General features: G+C 38.3%; 4 protein-coding genes across 8 annotated transcripts; 2 read left to right on the top strand and 2 right to left on the bottom strand.

Annotated features, from left to right (window-relative positions):
• Positions 1 to 1,774: 1,774 nt before the first annotated feature.
• On the top strand, positions 1,775 to 8,222 carry LOC113767364 (monoacylglycerol lipase-like). 2 transcript variants are annotated; one of them, XM_027311428.1, is made up of 8 exons: positions 1,775 to 2,661; positions 4,521 to 4,559; positions 4,645 to 4,715; positions 7,027 to 7,091; positions 7,190 to 7,279; positions 7,364 to 7,456; positions 7,625 to 7,765; positions 7,845 to 8,030. In XM_027311428.1, exons 1-8 carry the CDS (start codon positions 2,006 to 2,008, stop codon positions 7,938 to 7,940), a joined length of 1,251 nt encoding a protein of 416 aa, XP_027167229.1. In that variant the 5' UTR covers positions 1,775 to 2,005; the 3' UTR covers positions 7,941 to 8,030. The 2 variants fall into 2 exon arrangements, with proteins under 2 accessions (XP_027167229.1, XP_027167228.1); XM_027311427.1 differs by having other exon boundaries at positions 7,625 to 8,222.
• A 1,040-nt stretch (positions 8,223 to 9,262) lies between these two features.
• On the bottom strand, positions 9,263 to 12,510 carry LOC113768122 (N-alpha-acetyltransferase 40). Of its 4 annotated transcripts, XM_027312365.1 has the most exons (8): positions 12,422 to 12,510; positions 12,222 to 12,324; positions 11,823 to 11,902; positions 11,401 to 11,718; positions 11,041 to 11,117; positions 10,207 to 10,249; positions 10,075 to 10,137; positions 9,263 to 9,695 (listed from the first exon to the last, which is right to left on the bottom strand). In XM_027312365.1, the coding sequence occupies exons 1-8, from the start codon at positions 12,479 to 12,481 to the stop codon at positions 9,684 to 9,686; spliced, it is 756 nt and encodes a 251-aa protein (XP_027168166.1). In that variant the 5' UTR covers positions 12,482 to 12,510; the 3' UTR covers positions 9,263 to 9,683. The 4 variants fall into 4 exon arrangements, with proteins under 4 accessions (XP_027168166.1, XP_027168165.1, XP_027168168.1 ...); XM_027312364.1 differs by having other exon boundaries at positions 9,263 to 10,137; XM_027312366.1 differs by lacking the exon at positions 9,263 to 9,695 and having other exon boundaries at positions 10,051 to 10,133.
• A 189-nt stretch (positions 12,511 to 12,699) lies between these two features.
• On the top strand, positions 12,700 to 15,413 carry LOC113768571 (pentatricopeptide repeat-containing protein At1g73400, mitochondrial). The gene has a single exon (XM_027312984.1). It carries the CDS (start codon positions 13,019 to 13,021, stop codon positions 14,777 to 14,779), a length of 1,761 nt encoding a protein of 586 aa, XP_027168785.1. The 5' UTR covers positions 12,700 to 13,018; the 3' UTR covers positions 14,780 to 15,413.
• Positions 15,414 to 15,607: 194 nt separating this feature from the next.
• LOC113767487 (pentatricopeptide repeat-containing protein At4g01400, mitochondrial-like) lies at positions 15,608 to 19,594 on the bottom strand. The gene has a single exon (XM_027311599.1). It carries the CDS (start codon positions 17,864 to 17,866, stop codon positions 16,445 to 16,447), a length of 1,422 nt encoding a protein of 473 aa, XP_027167400.1. The 5' UTR covers positions 17,867 to 19,594; the 3' UTR covers positions 15,608 to 16,444.
• Between the last annotated feature and the right edge of the window lie 774 nt (positions 19,595 to 20,368).

Genomic DNA, 20,368 nt, shown 5'->3' with positions numbered 1-20,368 from the left:
GTATTGAGGTCGTGTGTTCAAATCACTTTTCTATCGCATATGTATTTTTAGGGGGCGGGGTGCACAGGCGCAGGGAAATTATTGCAGTTTGGTGTTATCTAGATTTTATTAACTCTCTTGGCCGAAAAAAAAAAATCAATGAAATCGCTGCAAGTACGCGAGGTTTGGTATTATCTAGATTTTATTAACTCTCTTGGCCGAAAAAAAAAAATCAATGAAATCGCTGCAAGTACGCGAGCACGTAAGAGATGTTTTGATTTCCCTTTCTCGAAACAATCCATAATAATAATGTCCTTTATGCACTAAAAAAAGAAAATTTGACTCATGATAAAAATACATGCATTGCTAAATTCTATCAATTGACATCGCTATTGAGTATTGGTTAGTAATTGATCTAATAATCTGAATATAAATCTACAAGCATTAGTAATTACACGTATGCAGATCATCAGATTCGGCTCTTCTGCAATTGACGGTTTGGAGATCCCCGTGAACGGTTTGGAGATCCGGTCGAACCAACCTAACTCGATCAATATGAAACATTCATTTGAAAAATCTGTTTTTTTTTTTTGGTTCAATAAACAGATTACTGAGATCGCCTCGAATCCGGCCCGGTCTCTATCCGCCCCACCTGATGATGGGGCGGTTCTTCTGCCAACTAAACCAATCCATAAAATTTCGAATAAATTTTGACTGGATCATTTCTACATCACGATCTTGACTCTAGAATCATTTATTAGTATAAACAGTCCCCGTCCTTTGGACCTGATCAAAACCTTAGTACGCTTTTACACGTGTCACCCTATCAAACCATTAAAAAAACGCGCATGTTCTTGCATGCTTACGTTGTACTACTAAGTCACGATGCATAAGGGCCCCTCATTCTTAATTTATTCATCTGAACAAAATAAATGGTTGATTTTGCTATGAGTGATTCAACCACTCCCCTTTTTTTTTTTTGAAAAAATTTAACTACTCCTATTAATTTAACTACTCCCTTTTTAACAAACAAAAGAAAAAAGGGACTTTATACCTATTAATTTGTTTTTGTCGGTGCATAATTCTGCTCACTATTTGCTTGTGCAAAGCTTTAGATTAGTTTGGAGTTACATGCATTTATAAATAAGAGGTGCTTTTAAGCATTAAAAGTATTTTTAAAGTATTCAATCATTAATATTTTTCATAACTTAAGAAATACAATATTCATGTTAAAAGTATTTCTTTATAAATTACAGTAATTCTAAATTATTCTGAAAAATTGGTAAAAAAATAATATTGTAACATGTTTTGATAAAAAAATATGTATAAAATAAAAGAGTTACTACAATACCTAATTGGACTTTTGACAAAACAAACTTTTGAGAAACGTGACAATCCAAGACAAAGTTTTTATTTAGGAGCATTAAAAGTTTATTCATTCAATTCATACTACTGTCAAGTAAAGCAATTGAGAGAAGGTTGGATTGAATGATAAAATGAGAGGAATTATACAGCAGGATATTTTGAATTCAAGACTTTCCCAAAGAAAAAAAAGACATTCTAATTGCTAGTTCACGGGATAAATTGAAAATTAGCAATAGTTCAGGGGGCCATTCTTCCAATTAATCCAAACCAAAAACTTAACCACACCAAAACAAGTAAAGAAAAGACGTCAAGTTGCCGCATATTCAAAACGTCTCCAACAAAAACATCTGTCATCGTATCAATCGTACAATTAAAAAAGCTACAGCTATGAGTTTCCCGCATTTCTCTCTCCCTATTTATTCTGCGCCACCCCCTACTTTTTTCCTTTCTTCCTTAAGCCAGAGACTTTCGAGCCGTGCCAAAATTTGGCAACCATCTAAGGAAATACTAAACCCTTTCTCGTCGAATTCATCGAACCCTTTATCCCTCCCTCCATTTCTGAACAGAAAGGTTCTTAAATCAAGAAGGAAAAGCAGAAAAACGGAGCATAATCGTAGAATCAGCCAAAATTTTTATCAAGTTCTGATTTTTATCGTCTTTTATGACCTGTTTGACTGTTGATTATTTACATATTCCGTTAATTAATAGGAACCCATATAAGTTTGCAGTTAAAACGACGTTTAAACCAAAGGGGTCGTCGAAATTACGAAGTTTTGGATTGAAGCCGTTGGTTGTTAGGAGGAAAAAAGAAGAAATGGCGATGGTGGAGGCGGCGAAGGGGAAGGATGTGGCAGCGACGGTGATGTTAACCTCCGGGGCGAGTGGAAGAATTAGCGCTTTGTTTTCTGTGCGAGTTTGGAAGAGCTCGTTAATGGTTCTAAATGCGTTTGTTTTGTTGTTATTTTTGCCATTTCGGCGCCGGAGAGTGGTGTCGCCGGGGGCCGTGATGGGGCCGGGGAGTCAGGCGGGAGGAAGTGGCAGTTGTGGTGGTAGTGGAGGTGGGGGGAAGGGGCATGGGAAGGAGGAGAGACAGGCGGAGAAAAAAGGAGGTGTGACGGTGGTGAGAGTGCCGGCGGCGATGGTGCCAAGGAAGAGCTCGGCGGTGGACAAGGAGGTGGCGTCAAGGAGGGCGTTGGCTATAAAGAGGGTTTTGGAAGATAACTGTAAACAGTCGGTGAGAGACTACGCCCTTTTTGGGACATCCAGAGGTGATACCTTGTTCACGCAGTCATGGACTCCGGTTGGCATTAAAGTCAGGTAAATAGTTTAGTTAATTATTAAGGGTTAATAAATTCTAACGACAAAATTCTACAAAGCTTCAGGCTTTATGATGTAATAATGCTATGGTAATCATTAAGAAACATAATTTGAGCTTGCATTGTTATGTCAATTAATACTGAGGTTGTAGGCTTCTTGTTTCTTTAAGCACTTACTAGCTTCCTTTTACCTGGGGGGTGAAACTGAATATATTTTTCTTTTCTTAACCGGAAAAAGTTTTCTTTTTTGGTAATTTCAGTCAACCTTATTTGATAGGAGTATCATTGAGTTTTTCTTGGGTTGCTGACCTTTTGCCCTTTTTTCCCTTTCTCCTATTAGGTGCAATTGACTGCAGCATAGGACAAATCAGGCATTTTGTTTTTAATTGTGCAAAACTTGCTTTGTTAGCACAAAGTTTTAATCTTTTTTTTTTTTTTGAGGTAGGCGGATAATAAATATAGTCCTTAGGTTAGTCTGTTTACACGGACAATTTTTGTGCGTACATATGTGTTCTTATTATGTCATTGAGGTTTCAACTTTCAACAATATTCTCTGGTGAAAGCAGAGAGCAAATTGTGTTGCTTTTGTTCTCAACTGAATCCGCAAGCTGTGTCATGTGAGAACTAAGAATCATCGTTTATTCTTATTCTTTATCTTGTGGGATTTGAGGATGACAAGTCAATACATGGAATGGTACCGAAAATGTATATGTCCTTGTCATGAGGCTTATCCTCCTATTTAATAGCTCGATAAATTTGAGAACAATTGCCACCTGTCCAGAAATTCAAAGAATCATAAGGCTTATCCTCCTCTCCTCTTCAATTGGTTGATATGATTTTTGCTGTTGTGTCTGAATGGAATCATTTACTGTACAACTAGGAGGTCCGCATTTTAAGAGACACAGTAACCTAGTGTCTGTGGAGAAGGTGACCCTTTTGTCTGTTGCCCTTAACCTTTATCATAGTTTTTGGGTAGAATGGGATAAATCTGTTTATATCTCTCTGCAATTCTACATGCAGCCATATCGTGGATCCACCCTCATGACCTGTGGCTTGGCACACGTTTTCGTAATGCCCATGTTGTAATGATGGGATTTGGGGCTGGAATCATTACAACCATCTGAGAGTATTTGGAGGGTGATGATTTTCACATTCTCACCAAGTCTTCCAAAGATTGAGATATGTTGTATATAAGATGATTATAAATTGAAAGGTGAAGTGTATATGCAGGCATAAAGTGTGCTTATTAATTAGTGTGTGAACTTGACCATTGCTACTTGAACTGTGTCTAGAGCTGTTTTGGATTCGATACGGCATCGAGCGGCAAAAATGTCCTTGAAACTTCACATACATTTTGGTGCTGAATCTGCATTAAAGTGCATTTGATTCTTTTGCAAGACAACTAGGAAGCCAAACAGTAGCATCTTAATTAAGCAATTATAGCCTTCGCGAGTGTCACAACAGTCGTTCTAGATATAATTTCATGTTTTGCCAGGAAAACTATTAAAAACTGATATTGGAAAATGTTTTTTTTGTTTTACATAAAGACGTGAAATCCCAAATGATTACCTGACACTTAAGGGAATGTTTAAGCACCAAAAAAAAAAATCAAGGTTCTCGCCATTGCAGTTTTAGTTTATTGAATTTTCTGCTTGCTTCAATTTTTCTGAATTTACACTGGCAAGTTCATTTATCGGACATTGTTATAGTTACTTTATTTCCTAAGGATTCTCAGTGAAAATTTTTTCTGCTATTGTAATTTTTTGAACCCTGAATTTTTCAATATTTTCTGCTATTCTCAGTGAATTGTTTTGAGATATGTTTTATATAAAATGACAATGCGTGGTCTGTCTTTTGCAGAGGGTTGGTTGCTCTCCTACATGGCTTGAACGAACACAGGTTTGTTAGCAAATTTTTTTATTTAGATGCAAATTTCTTTCGTGTTGATGTCATTCATTTCTAAAGTGAATATGGTGCTTTTCAGTGGCAGATACACTGATTTTGCTCAGCAGCTGAATGCAAATGGTTACAAGGTCTATGCAATGGATTGGATAGGTAAAAAAATTTTAACTGCTTGTTGTAGACCATATTCGAAGTTAAGTTTTATTCTTTTAGGATAAGTGGGTTTTTGGGAGCAATTTAATTCTAATGAAATTGCTATTCAAGTTCTAAAGTTCTATTCTGCAATTTGCTAAAAACTGGTTCAACCTAAAATGTCTAAAAGGATATATTTGGTTTTATTTACTATATGTTATCTATTACTTATTGTTTTTGAAATTCAATATTTTCTGGTGTTATTTTGTTTTTGAAATCACATTTTTCTCAACACTATTATTTAGCAAGTAAAAGTATTCTGAACTACTAGCTCACAAAACATTTTTTTAACACTATATTTAGCAAATGAAAGTATTGCTCAAAGTATTCTGCACTACTATGGTAAGCAAGTTCATGAAGTATTATGATTGGAATGTGCCCTAAATGTAGATTGTACTCAGTCAGATGATGTTAACTTCAGTTGCCAGTCTAGAGAAGTTCACCTTATTGTTGGACATAAACAAAATGAGTCTTGACTTCTCAGGTTGGCATGAAAAGTGAGAAGTACTTCGGAGAGTAAGAATGCCCTAGCAGTCTGGGCACCTTTGTTTTGGAGACAAAGTCAACATCTGAATGCGTACTAACAATGATGGTTTAAATCGCTAATCTTGAACATTGTCATTATTGATTTGGCCAATTTTAAGAAGGTGAAAGTGCTTATAAAAAATGATATACAGTCCGAGAGATGTTCATATCATAAAGTTCAGAGGGTAGATAGAGATGCTATTCAGGAAAAATAAATAAATTATGCTTCAGATGGTCGAAAGGGGCTCTGTTGGAAGTGCAGGGATGGGATCAGAGATGCTATAGCTATGGCATCCCTTGTGCTGCAAATGGGCTTAAAATTGCAATTGGTCAGTGTGAGCAATATCTGTTCCATCATGTTAGCTAATTCTGCTTTTATGCAAAGTGGAGAGGGAGAGAGAGAGCTTAAAAAGTACATGGGGTTACACACTGGTACCCTACCCCATGATTCCCATGAAAAGTTGGACCTGATATAGAGAGAGTGACTCTAAAGAGTTATGGCAGTAAACACCAATACCATATACCCTATGATTTCCATGAAAAGTTGGATATCTGGTGCCAGGCCCAGGTCAATTTCATTTCAAATCTATTTTTTGTTGTTTTTATTTTCTCTTCTTTTCTTTGCAGAAAGGAAAAAGAACAAAAAAAAACCAAAAAAAGGAGTGTTTTTATATTCGTCTGCTGGACCTCTCTTTTTATAATCTAGAGTTGACGGATTTCAACTACGCATGTATATTTGGGTGATGCAGGGATTGAAAATTTTTCAATGCGGATGCCATTGGTGCAAAAAAGTACCATGTGAAGCTCCTCTTCATAAGTAAGCTAATTATTTGAGTCTTGCATCTGCCCTAACACAGAAGAATGCTAAAGGAGGAAGCATGTTTTCTTGGAACTCATTTTTGAATACTAAAATTTTATACTGAATCGATCAGTTTGATACCCCTCTTCTAAAGCGAAGAAGAGAAATATAATTGACAGGATATATAGCAACTCATAATTCATGCATGGATGGACATGAAGCACTACATCGGACATGTTTCTTCATTGGAAGTGAGAATTCTAAGCAACCAATCATGTATGCATCCATGCATGCATCTATGTATGTATTCATATGTGATCGGTTGCTTAGAATTCCCACTTCCAATGAAGAATCATGTCCAATGTAGTGCTTCGTGAAAGTAATTATTTAGTGGTAAGTCTCAATATTGGAAAGGAACATCATTTTGGTGCATAAACATGGGTTTTATTAACTGCTAGCTGAATTAGATATTAAGTTCAAAGACTGATGGTCATTCATCAATTTTCAGTAGCAGATGTAATTTTCTTTTTGTCTATGCTCTTAAGTGGCATAGTATGATTTTTCAGATCTGTTGATTTCATAGGACTGACACTCATAATTCTTGAAGCCAAGTGATATCGGTGGAAAAGTTTGTTAGCACATTTCCATCAAGTGCGAACCCTCATTTTAGAAGTTTTTGACTTGCAACTTTTATAATCTCTCTCTCTCTCTCTCTGTGATTGTGCTGTGTGTGTTCTTGTACTTGCGCTATAACATTTAGGATGCTGTTAAATTTTCTTTTTGTGTTTCACTTTCTGTCTGATAGGGACGTCATATGATAGAGTTTAGCCTATTAATGCCAGGACTCCTGAAATGCTATACCCAAAAATTTGCCATGGGGTTTTCTGTTTTCTGTTTAGAACGAGAAGTAGGTTTTTCCATTTGATTATATCTTTATGTTTACTGTAGGACATGGTGGAAGTGATGGACTTCATGCTTATGTTCATTCGCTTAGTGATGCTGTTCATGATATGGTATGCTTTGAACATTATTCACAATATAGGGATTGAAGTCTTTTTTTCTATGATGTTTGCACATTTATATTGACTGATCTTCATTCTATTTCATTCAGAAATCATTTATTAGGAAGGTTCTAGCGGAAAATCCAGGTCTTCCATGCTTTTGCTTTGGACACTCGACTGGTGCAGCCATTGTTCTTAAGGTGATGTTAGAATGGCACCTTCGTTGTAAAACACTCTTATGTGTACCTCTCATTTTTAATGATTCTTGTTTTCATCAACTTTAGGCAGTACTGGATCCAGAGGTTAAAGCTCACATTGCAGGAGTAGTTGTCACTTCACCTGCTGTTGGAGTTCAACCTTCCCATCCAATTTTTGCAGTAAGGACCATTTCTCTGTTGATAGACATTGTCTTCCTAATTTCAACCATTTACACATGCAGAATTATATGCTACAGATTATTTGCTTTAGGAACTATTCATCAATTTAAAATGTATTTATCGCCATCAATTGGTATAAGGTGACTTGACCTATTTTCATTATAATAGGTACTTGCTCCTATTTTTTCCTTCTTATTGCCAAGATATCAGTTCAGTGCAGCAAATAAAACGGGTACTGTAGTTTCTAGAGATCCAGAGGCATTAGTTGCTAAGTACTCCGATCCTCTAGTGTTTACAGGATCTATCAGGGTAAGAACTGGCTATGAAATATTACGGATTACGGCCTATCTACAACAGAACTTGAAGAAGTTGACAGTGCCATTTTTAGTTCTTCATGGCAGTGCTGATGGAGTCACTGATCCAGCAGCATCTCGGAAACTTTATGAGGAGGCCTCCTCAACTGACAAAACTATCAGGCTTATAGAAGGGCTTTTACATGATCTGCTCTTTGAACCTGAAAGACAAGAAATTGTGGAGGAAATAATTGAATGGTTGAACCAAAGATGTAGGTTGAGGTGGAGTTCTAGCACCTGACCAATGAGCATTCTTGGAACTTTGCTCATTGATGATGTGCCGTGAAGCAGGCGAATAAAACCTTAATAAAATTGCATCTTTAGGTCAGGATATCTGAATTTGACATGTGAATTATGATTTTCACTTGTCCCAAAATCCCTGTAGTGATATTGCAAATATTTCTCGACATTAATTACTTGCTTTGCCTTGGGAAGAGTTCAAGGCTGAGAAAATTGATTTGTGTTGGGCAGATGAAAACCCATGTATCTGCTTTGCCTGGCCATCGGGTTTTGGAAGAATTCTTCAAAAACCTGCTTCCATTTGTAGCATACATCGTATAACACTCTGCTGAAAAGGATGTAGAAAAATGTCTGTTTCTTCTTGGGAATTTTCAGTTTCTGTAGATTCTTATCTTAGAACTGTGGCTTCTGTTGTTATGTTCTGCACTGCAGCAACTTGCCATGGTCTGCGCATGCATTTGGCATTCCTGGTTTTTCTTTTGGCAAAATGGCTCTTGTATCTATTGCCTTGGGGTTGTCTGGGCAAGATTCCTGTAGAGTTTCGCACGCCAGTATCTTGTATTTCTGAACCAGGGGTTCCTCGTTGGATTGTCTAACCCATAGGTAACATTTGTGGTTAGCACGAGCACATATTTACATTTACCTGGACCAATAATGTTCTTTTCTTTTTCCAAAAAAGCACTATGCAATTATGTATGATGATGCACCTCGTAAAAGTTTTTGTGTCAATTTGCTATTGTATTTAAACTTGTCTACAGTTGGAAATAGTGATACATTATATATTAGAACACAAAAATGGGACAAGACAACGAATATCCCTCTTGATGATATCGAATTGTACAACTTACATTTGAAAGATGGGGAGATGATGTAACTATCAGTGAAAGACACTGAAAATGTCACCGTGTTCTTGGAAAAAAGATTGTATTATACTTAAAACTCTTTAAAGAATCAATTTAATCGTTAAACTTCAGATACACATCGATCGGTTCCTTGTTGCATATCTCATCCAATTTCTTAATAAATCTAACTAAACCCACCTAGAATCTTGCTTGTTGAAGGGTAGAAGGTAAAACCGAGTTTTGTTTTCACCAAAGACTGCAACATGCTCTGGAAATTTGAGCATAAAATTGTGAAGTTAACTAAAAAGGGAAGATTTAACAAAGGAGCTTTCCAGCCCTTGGGCGGTTAGCGGGACTGGTGGTCACAGAGAGATCAAACAAATGCATCCAAATTGCCTGTTGCTAGAAATCAAGATTCTGGGAGAAATGAACATGAGCTGTAACAATGCTTTTCCAATAGCTTTTTCATCTTCTGACCCCTCAGTAATAGAATAATGCAGTCTCAACTTTAATCCAGAGCTAGAATTCGGACAAAGACGTTAAATTACCTAGGAGGACAACATTGAAATGTCCCTAAGATACACAAAAGCTAATTCCGATAACATTATGACACACTTTTGCTAAACGCAGAAACTAAAATGGACCTATAAGAGATATAAATTCCTTGTCTGAAGATTGCACTTTTCATGCTACCTCTAGACAAACCTCTCATCTTCCCTCAGGAATGAGGTTGAAACTTTGATACAAAGAACAAGGCAACTTGAAGGAATTCCAGTCAAGCTGTCACTCTAGTCATTGGCTCTCCTTCATGGAACGAACAAAAATTGGTTACAAGTGGACAGCGGGCTTAAATTGAGATAATTCAATGTTCAACCATGATTTAAGTGCAACTGGGTCACAATTAAGCTTGCAATCTCTATCCTAGAGAAAGATGTGTCGAGATTAAAACAAAAGCTAATGCCATTAACATATGCTAAATCGAATTTGTGGTCTTTCAGAAACACCAAGGAAACAGAAGTTGACGAAGAATTAACTACACCAACCTTAACCCTTGTTCACATGTTTAAATGCAAAAATACACTTGCTTCAGAATAGAATGCTTCACTATCTCTCAAGCAGAACCCATAAGTTATATTCTACAGCATTGCTTGAGACAGCATATGGCTAGGGAGAAAGTACGAACCTCAAATGCAGATTTAGCTTCAAATGCTTTACAAAGAATCTCATAACTTGTCTCTAATCCTGTCTGCATCAAAGGAGGGTATTAGAATGTAAAGTGAACAATAGATTGCAGGTAAGCTGAAAGAGCACATACCAATGGATAGACTCTCGATGGTGAAATAGCAGACACAATGTACCTGGTCATGCCAACACCAAAGAATGAATTCTTTAGCTGTAAGAAGAGATATATGAAAGAATATAACCTTTGACCATTGGAAAAACCAAGAAATAAGGAGTATAAAGCTGCTAGAAACTTTGATAACTGTACTTTTTCTTAGAGAAGAACGATATGCTAGTTTCCTTTAGATTTTTCTAGTTACAAATGCTTGCGTTTACATTGTTCCACTTATCTAAAAGAAGTTATAAGAGTTGAGAAGAATAAAAGACTAACTTAGCTCCTCAAGAGTTATGTTGTTAAAGTTGGAAGGTGGTGATTTTTTTCATAAGAATTATAGAAATGTCAATGAAAACCGCAAAATTCATGCACCAAAAATGAACTACAGGGCAGGTGAAGATCGAAAACACCTTCCACAATACAAAGGTTCTTCAAGTTAACAAAGTTTATGTGGTTACAAAGTAGTTTTAAAGAGCAAAGGAAACACAAAATGCCAGCTGTAGCTAATAAAAATCTTCCAACAGGAATAGCAACAAAAATAAATAAACAAATAAAAGTTTTCCAACAGTCCCAGGAGTGGCTATTCTGCCAATTCAAACATTTTCATGCACGTGAAAACATGAATTAAGCTTCAATTTGTTCTTTCCATTGCCCGTAGCCTGATTACATGTTCTACATAAGCAAAATGTCATGAGAGAAAGCCTTCCACTGATTCTTTTCTTAAATATACGAGTAGCAGATTAATCGGTATCAAGCTTGCCTCCTTGGAAATGCAAGATGAGAACAAAACTGGAAAAGGGCATTCAAGCTTACCCAAGTTTAGCCATATAAAAGTTCATTGCTAATAAGTTTTTCTTTTGTACAGTAAGCATCACAGCACCCACTCTGTTCTGCAAAACCCAGATCATGAGTTAGACACTAACAGCAAGTATAAACAACTTTAAACACTATAATAAGTTACACTCACAGCCAGAATATCTTGTCATATGTGTGAAACAGCTAAGTTCTTTTCCTATTTTTGATTTTATATTTTTTTCCTGAGGCATACAAAGTTATGCTTGACTTCATTTTCAGCAGGACCTTTTCTATTTTAAAATTTGCAGAATTTGTATGCTATGAAGATTTGAAATGCTTTGAGAATACAGAAAAGGTTAGAAAAGGGACATAAAGTACCTTGATGGCAATTCGCTCAACTAGATCCATCAAAAACTTCCCAAGTCCCTTTCCCTGAACACGACTTTCGAGCTGTAATTCATACACATAAAGAACTGGTACTTCTTCCTCCATAATAAATCGGTAATGTACAAATCCAACAATTGCATCTGTATGACTTGAACTCTTCTCATTCTCTGGCATGGAAGAAATTTGACTACCATCTACATTTGTATCCTCATATACAAATATATAACGTGCTTCTGGAGCAACCATTTCCTTCCGCTTCACTTTCTCTTCCGTCGGCCACTCTGATCCATATGGTCCCTCCATGTTTACCTGCAAGATAAGATCTAAAAAATGAAGAGGAAACAGAACAAGATTCCATCTTTCCTTCATTCTCTTTGAGAATGAACTAGTTAGAGCGTCGTCCCTTCATTTACCTTGAGAAGTTTCTGTATGTACTGCTTCAGATGGAATGAGAGCTTATCCCCAAGTCCAGACCCCAAGTACACAGACAGTCCTAAGTACCAAAATATTGAATTTCATATAATATTGATCTATAAAAAGGGGGGAAAAAGAAGTAGAAAAACTAGCTAAGACAATGAACCAGAAACAATTATTGCATTGTCATCACCTACTTGCCAAGAGAATGAAACAAAAGGGACAACCAAATAAAGCTTCTGCTATGAAAAGAGATTCAAATGATCATCAATGTGTACTCAATTTCAATGCTGAAAGATAGAATTTGTTAGAAAATATGATGAATTTTTCGAAGAATCTACATTGAAGATTAAAAAAGGAATCTTTGCATAAACAGGGGAAAAAAAAAACTAACCAACCATTTGTGCGATAATGGCGATACTGGGGAAACGAAGAAAGATGATCCTTTTGTGAAGAAGCAGCTCTGATTATGTCATCCGCAGCCTTCTTTTTTTCCAATATCTGCCTTCATAAATCCCAGTCAAGAACAAAACCCACAATTAGTATGCATAACTTTCTTTTGTGGGCTCTTTCTTGGATTAAAAGTTGGAAGTTTTACCTCTTGCCTTCTGACCCTTTTTGTTCTTTGGCTTGTGGGTTCGTTTTCCTCAGCCTCCATAGCTTTCCTCCAGGCTCCAATAGCCGCTGCTTCTCTCCATCACTGCTCCAGTATTTATTTTGCCTGCAGTTTTATTTTTATTTTTATTTTGCTTTGGCAATTGTCACATAGAGCCCGACTATTAGGTGAAATTTCACGAGTACCCTTAGAGTTCAGCCAGTAGTCATAAGTACCCTTGATGTATAGCAATTTTGAAGACTTTCTCTTGAGCAATTAGCCTCCGTCGTCTCCTCTTTGTTGAGCTCCTAGACCGCGAACAGGGCAGTCCGGACTCGGATATCATTCTTGGACCCTTTCCCACTTTCCCAACACTCTGGAACACTCCAATTTACTCCGAGGTTGCAAGATATACCCTGCCAAGAGTATCTTCAGGTGTGATGTTAGAATAGCTTACTAGTTGTTTGATAATTTGTCTCAGTGACAAATACTGGTCTATTCTACCTTGACTCTTCCCTTGTTCTCCATTTATATGGTACATGTTGAAACTTTTTACCTGTATCAAGAACTTTTAGTCACGTTCCTTGTTATTTTTCTCCAATGTGGCGAAAACTGTTAACTACTTCATTAACATCATGTAGAAGTCATAGATGCTTCAAAGATGTATGCTCATCACAACCCTTCATCCGTTGTCCCTATTTGTTTTCTGAATTCATCTCTTTTCGCGGGTATAAAAGAGTTTCTGTATCACCCTTTTTTCCAGTTCATCATGCTTCACTTTCTAGCCCATTTATCTGTTCCAGCGGGGGATCCGATTTTGTTGATCATTTCTCAGCGTATGTGAAGTTGTCTATTCTTCTCGGAGGACAGTTTAGGCAGCTCTGTACTTTGGAAAATGTTGCCGTGACAGAAATGAATGATGATGATGGTAATTTTGCTGATAAGTTGCACAAAATAGTGGTAGATTATTCAAAACCAGAGTTTAAAATGGAGGAAGCTCTTGATAGAGCATGTGTCAAACTGACAACTCCAATGGTTGTAGAGGTGTTGCATAGGCTTCGTTATGAGGAGAAGACAGCCTTTAGGTTCTTTACATGGGCCGGGCATCAGGAGCATTATAGTCACGAGCCTCAGGCATATAATGAGATGATGGATATATTATCAAGTACAAAATATAAGGTCAAACAGTTTCGAATTGTTTGTGATATGCTAGAGTACATGAAGAGGAACAACAAGAATTCAGTTCCTGTTGAAGTGTTGTTGAATATGTTGAGGCAATACACTGAGAAATATTTGACCCATCTTCAGAAATTTGCTAGGAAGAAAAAGATTAGAGTGAAGACACAGCCGGAAATCAACGCTTTTAATTTGCTTTTGGATGCTTTGTGTAAGTGTAGTCTTGTTGAGGATGCTGAAGCCATGTTTAGGAGGGTGAAAAGTAAAATCAAACCTAATGCTGACACATATAACACTTTGTTCTTCGGATGGTGCAGGGTCAGAAATCCTAGTAGGGGAATGAACATACTTGATGAAATGATTAAAATGGGGCATACTCCTGATAGCTTTACGTATATTGCAGCCATGGATACATTTTGCAGAGCAGGGATGCTGACAGAGGCTACTGAACTTTTGGAATTCATGAGAACAAAAGGTACAACTATGTCTTCTCCCACTGCAAAAACTTACTCGATCCTCATTGTGGCCCTTATCCAGAGCGATAGAATGGAGGAATGCTTTAAAGTTGTTAGGGAAATGATAGACAGTGGATGCCTTCCAGATGTCTCCACGTACAAGGAAGTCATTGAAGGCATGTTTTTGGGAGGAAAGATTGAGGCAGCTTATAAATTTCTGGAAGAAATGGGAAATGGGGGTTTTCCTCCAGATATTGTCACTTACAATTGTTTTCTTAAGGTTCTTTGTGACAATAAAGATAGTAAAGAAGCAATTAGGCTTTATGAAAATATGATCAACGTGGGTTGTGTTCCCAGTGTACAGACTTTTAATATGCTAATTTTAATGTTTTTCCGGATGGGTGACATTGATGGAGCCTTTGAGACTTGGCATGAGATGGATCAAAGGGGTTGTAAGCGTGACATTGATTCATACTGTGTGATGATTGAAGGACTTTTTGATTCTAACAACATGCAAGATGCATGCTTTCTTTTGGAAGAAGTTGTAAAAAGGGGAATGAAATTGCCATTCAGAACATTTGATTCTTTTCTCAAGAAGCTCTCTGCGGTTGGTGATCTTCAAGCTATTCACAGGCTATCAGAGTATATGAGGAAATTCTACAACCCTGCTATGGCACGACGTTTTGCACTGAATCAGAAGCGGAAGAGCATGAGGTTGAGAGGGAAATAAGCTCTCAATACACACTGGCATGTGGCTAATCAGCAGGTTGTTGTCGGGATTTTTGGCAGAACCCTGGATCCTTGGGAAATCTAAGATTTGTTCCTTGCTTTCTGAGGCTTGATCTTTGACTGATTGCTTGGCTGAATTACTACATGGATCTTGAAATGATTAAGAGGGATCAAGTACTAATCCTGATTCCTGATGTGAGAGCAGTCTGACAGATAACATGGTTGTGGCTTTATAATAAGTGAAAGATCATAGGATTTGCTGCGCATGCCAATCCCTTACCTAAGAAGTTGAATGAGTTATTGACCCTGCCTCGAGAAGCCAAAGTTAGGTGGTCTTAAATCACACTATGCTGAATTGAGTGGCAGAGGCTGAAACGGTAGCACTTAAAAAGTCACCTATTATTATTCACGGACCAGCATAATTTGAAAGCAGTATGTGACATAGGATGCCTAGTTTAGCTGGCATTGGAGGATTAGTTCTCTTCAATGGATTGTCACCCTTTCAAGGGCCTTCATAATCAGTTTGTAATTTCAAGAAGCAAAATGGGCTACGGATGCTCTTGCAAATCCTAGCTGTTGAAACAATAGGAGATGAACTAATCTATGGCTTCTGCTTCACCATTTCTTCACCATTTCTGGTGAAAAGGTTTAGTTTTGACTATATAGAAGTCGTGCTATTTAAGAATTATACTTTGATGCGCTTAAAGTTGCAGTTCTGACACCATATTTTGTAGAAGTTTCGTAGTTTAATGGTAAACCTGTAGGGTGCCTTTCTTACATCACAATATTACAAGCTAAATTGTATTAAAGATGTATACCAGCATAGACAGATTAAAATTGACCTACTATCTGATATTGGCAAAGCTAAATCATCCATATAAATTCTAGGTGAAGGAAAGTAGTTCTGAAGTAAAATTACCAAGATCATATTATAGTCTTGGTGTCCTCATGATAAGGGTCCGTATCGTCTTAAAAAGGAAACAAAAGGCAAATCAAAATTAATCTCGAAGGAAAAATGCAAGATGGGAAGCCAAAAAGTGTTCATCAAGTAGTGCGCCCTTCCGACCTTTGCTCTGCTTCCTTTTTCCTGGGTTTTGACCACCCATAGTTCTTAGTCCTCTTCTTTGTTGGACACCAAAATAGATTCCATGCAGGTCATGAAAATGGCCATGCACTCAAGATACGTTGAATTTATTTGACAGAACTAAGCTCATAGCAGGCTATTTGGAAAGAAGCATTCCCATGTAGCAGCTGCTATCGCTCCCTATAACAGACGTAAGCAGTTGTGCTATTAGGCTTTGCTGGTAATGAAGCATCACATTCCTTGAACAACAATTCCAGAGGCAGTTGCTTAATCTCTTCCAATATCTGCGAAATCCTGCAATCGCAACAACTGATGATGTACTAGCATGTCTGTCAACGGCAATTGCAGCACTGAGGCTCCTAGGCTTCTGGTCGTGGAAATACCACCCTCCATTAGATCATAATGGGCACATTGGGAAAAAGCAATAGCCCACCAACCACAAATTGTAGTTATCATGGTACACTCAGATAACAAAATGACAGCGCTGAGTTGTAATAGGTACTCATCCGTGACGAAAAACTGCAGCTTTCCTCATGTTCAGTTGACACATTTTGATCAATCCATTGATTCTGAAGAAGAAGATCATATCTTGGTTGATCGATGTCCTATTTTCTTAACCAGGTATTCACCCAGAGCAGCACCAGCATCGACAAGTCTTGTGTCAGGTTTTATCTCCATCTTCAAAACTTGATTCAAGGTATTGCCCATACTTTGAGGGTCATCCACCTCAGCAATTCTAGGTAACATTTCCATCCAAGTGTCTATATGTGGAGCTACCCCATGCCTCAATACCTCCTCCAAAACTGCACAAGCTTCCTCAAACTTGCCTATATTACAAAATCCCTTAACTAACAAATGTACTATTGAGTAATGTGGAGAAAATCCCTGCAAAAACATCTCCCCCATATATGATTTGGCCTCATCATACAAGCCCTGACTGCATAACCCCCCAACTAATGTTCGGTAAGACACCCAATTTGGTAAGCACCCATTGGATCGCATATCTTCAAGAACCTTACAAGCATCAAAAGCACGGCCTTCCCTACAAAACCCCAAAACAATAGTATTGTAATGAACAAGATCAGGATCGCATCCCTTAATTTTCATTCTGCATAGAAGCTTATAAGCCTCCTTGAGCATCTGTTTCCTGCACAAACTATTCAAAAGAGTAGAATAGCTTAGAGCATCAGGAACAAATCCTTTGTTCAACATATCTTCCAATAATTCAACAGCCTTATTAACCTGACTCTTCCTACAGAACCCCTGAATCAAAATCCTATATGACTCTACATCAGGAACAACATCTCTTTTGGACATTTGATTGAACAGGGAATATGCAACACTCAAGTCATCATTCAGGCAAAAAGCACGCATCAAAATGTTGTAAGACTTGGTATCTGGAGAGACCCCGTATCTCTGAGCAGATTTAAACAGGTCCAAAGCAGGGCTGAGGAAGTTACGGCGAGTGACAAGAATTTCAAGAATGCGATTGAGGTGTTTGGGAAGAGGCTTGATATTAAACTTGAGAATCAAGTAAAATGCTTTCAGGGCTTCGTCAGGCAGCCCAGCATCACCATAAATTTTGATAATTTGGGAGAAGAGAGAAGGAGAAATGGAATAATTCTGAGATTTGAAGGAGGAGAGAAGGGACTGCATGAGAGAGAAGTGGCCAGAGCGGCCGAGTTTGAGGATGAGGACATGCCATGCCGCGTACGAGTGATGAAAATTGGGCTGACGAGAAGCTAAGTCGAAGATTTCTTTAGCAAGAAGAGGGTCTGACTGGGAAGCTATTAGCTTCTGAATTCTGGCTGGGGACACAAGTGAAGCTTCTTGCTTCAGTTGTTGCCCGTCTTCTCTCTGCTGTTCTTCAGCTTGTTTCTCTAGCTCTTGTTGTGTATGAAACTCTTTTGTACTATAGGAGGCAAAGAATGGAAGGTAAAGAGAAGAAAGACTGGTGATTGGATAGATTAAGTTGCTGCAGTTGCGAAGAGGAAGAAGATTCATTCTCCCAAATATCTATAGATTTTGCAGAAAGGAAAGTGGGGAATCTTGGGATACAGGTTATATAGTATCCAGTAGATCATAATAATTTCTATTAATTCATATCCGTGTTACTTCCTGAGCATTCAGCTGATGAAATTACATCGATCGTCAAAGTGAAATTACATCGATCGTCAAACACTTAAGACTCCAATTCCATGAAAGTTCTTTAACTCGCCAATGGACGTAGGAATTGAACAATTTAAGATTAATGCAGAAATAATGCAACTCAAAATCACTGCAAGTGCTCCAATGAGCTTAGCAATTGAACTGAAAAGGACAAAATACTCCCACACAAGGCAAATAGAGGCAACCTACTGCAATAAGCAACGGAAATGGCACAAGAGCCGTCCAATGCACCAATTAAATGCAATAAACCCCAACCAAAGGCAGCTCAATAGACTCCAGGCAGAAAGTACCAAATGATACTCAATTGACACCACAAACGATCCCAACAAAGCAGCAAGATCGAAGGGTACTCAGTCACAGATGCTCAATCATATCGATATAAGAAATGGCAAGCAAATTAGCACAACCGGTACCACTGGTGCATGCACAGGAAAGAAGGGAACCACATGGCCAACCCAATTTAATAAAATGCACAACCGAGGCACCCCAAAGGCTAGAAAAGTACCCTAGCAACATAGCAAATTGAATGAATATGCACTGGGTCTCCAATTCAGTCAAAATAAGATCAAGGGGCACGATACAGAAACTAACAAAGCAGAACTCAAGTGATACCAACAGGGACCCCAACAGAGCAAAGAATTCAACCAATTGGAGCAAGTGAAACTCAACAAATGTCACCAATTGGACATTCAATTACCCACTTCAAGCGACCAAACCTTAAGAATTTTAAGAATCCCAGCAAACAGGCAATTCCAGCAACCACCGATTAGAATTTGAGAAAATTTAAGAATTGTAAAGTAACACCACAACCAGTACCACTGGTGTATACACAGGGAGGAATTAAATCAAACGGCCAACAATTCAATAAATATCAGAAAATATCCCCACATATGGCAGCAATTAAACTCAAATCTGTCCAAAATTTACCCTAGAAAATGCCCAAATCAACACCTTCTTTTATCCATCAAGAAACCCAAACACAAAAACTCAAATTCCAGCAATAGAAGAACCAGAAAAATACTAATCGAGGTTGAAGATTCAATACCTCCACCTGTCAATTTTGACAGGTGGGAAGGGCGTGACTGTGGGTGGCGTGAGCAGCGGCGGCTGGTAGAGCGCGAGCTCGAAAGGGAGAGTGAGGGGAACGGCGGGTAGCTCCGCGGCTGCTGGTGGCGTCGCGAAGGGAGAACAGGGGCGGCGGCGTGCGCGGCTGGTAGAGCGCGAGCTCGCGCGCTGGTGGCGTGCGACCTGGCCGAGAGCTGGTGATGGTCGCACGATCTGGTGGCGGACGAGCTGAGGTGGAGGCGCGCAGTAGGGAGGCAGGCACGGCCGTGGGCTGTGGGTAAAGTGGAGAGAGGGAAGGAGAAAAGTGAGCTGGGGCGGCGGTGCTCGCAGCTCGTGTCGCGCGAGGAGACGAGCAGCAACTGCGGCGAGCTTCAGGCGGCGCGCGGTGCTATCGAGGCGGAGGTGGAGCTGGTGAACACGAGGTTGGCGGCGGCGGACAAAACGAAAGAAGAGAAGGACAAGTGGAAAACAGGGGAACAGCGGAGAAGAAGAAGAAAAGGAAAGGAAAGAAAGAAAAGAAAGGAAGAAAGAAAAAGAAAAGGGGAAAAAAAAATATATATATATAGTTTTTGGGTTTTTTTTTCAATGTTTTTTTAAAAATTTTTTTTCCGAATTTAAATTTTCAAAATTTGAATTTTTGAAGAAAAAGAAAAAAAATGTTTTTTTTTGAATTTTTGAATTTTCTCAATGTGAAATTTTTAATTTTTTTTTAATTTTTTTTTTTTTAGGTTTGGGGTCGTCAAACACCGCGTGGGCACGCTAAGATTGGTAAACGTCCACTGACCTCAAGAGACACAAACACCGCGTGGTCACGCCAAGATTGCACTTCTTACCACAGTGGAGAAAAATATGAAGACCGATTACTACTCAACTGAGAAACAAAAAACGAAAAAAAATGAACAATGAAAAATAATAACATCAATATTTGGGTTGCCTCCCAAAAAGCGCCCTTTTTTAATGTCTTTGGCTAGACATTGTCATCTTTGCTCAGGAAGAATAAAATCTTGTGCCTCGTTTCAATACTTCATCCTTTATATAGTCCTGATAACCCTCGTAAATAGAGTAATCCTTGAGCACACGAGCTACGATTTTTCTTGGACTAGTAGATGGCGCCAAATAATCAGGCAGTGATCTCAATTCTTCATCCACTCCTCCATCAAGAACACTCAACGGTTCAAGATATTTGACAATAGCTACTCTTAACTTATTTCTGCCATGAGACTCAAAAACTTCCGGTATAACAAAATCAATCTCATTAACAGAAATCATAGA

This window comes from Coffea eugenioides, chromosome 4 (genome assembly GCF_003713205.1).
Source record: "Coffea eugenioides isolate CCC68of chromosome 4, Ceug_1.0, whole genome shotgun sequence".
Classification (NCBI taxonomy): domain Eukaryota; kingdom Viridiplantae; phylum Streptophyta; class Magnoliopsida; order Gentianales; family Rubiaceae; genus Coffea; species Coffea eugenioides.
The sequence above is the reverse complement of the archived record's forward strand: the minus strand, read 5'-3'. Positions and strand labels throughout refer to the sequence as shown.

Excerpts from the sequence above, each read along its gene's own strand:
- LOC113768122 (XM_027312364.1), bottom strand. The coding sequence starts at position 12,481 with ATGGAGGCTGAGGAAAACGAACCCACAAGCCAAAGAACAAAAAGGGTC. Across the intron at positions 11,719-11,822 it reads ACATACAGAAACTTCTCAAG|GTAAACATGGAGGGACCATA; the intron begins GTAAATGAAGGG and ends CTTATCTTGCAG. Across the intron at positions 10,250-11,040 it reads TTTTATATGGCTAAACTTGG|GTACATTGTGTCTGCTATTT; the intron begins GTAAGCTTGAAT and ends TGGCATGACCAG.
- LOC113767487 (XM_027311599.1), bottom strand. The coding sequence starts at position 17,866 with ATGAATCTTCTTCCTCTTCGCAACTGCAGCAACTTAATCTATCCAATC.
- LOC113767364 (XM_027311427.1), top strand. The coding sequence starts at position 2,006 with ATGACCTGTTTGACTGTTGATTATTTACATATTCCGTTAATTAATAGG. Across the intron at positions 7,092-7,189 it reads GTGATGCTGTTCATGATATG|AAATCATTTATTAGGAAGGT; the intron begins GTATGCTTTGAA and ends TATTTCATTCAG. Across the intron at positions 7,280-7,363 it reads GTGCAGCCATTGTTCTTAAG|GCAGTACTGGATCCAGAGGT; the intron begins GTGATGTTAGAA and ends CATCAACTTTAG.
- LOC113768571 (XM_027312984.1), top strand. The coding sequence starts at position 13,019 with ATGTGGCGAAAACTGTTAACTACTTCATTAACATCATGTAGAAGTCAT.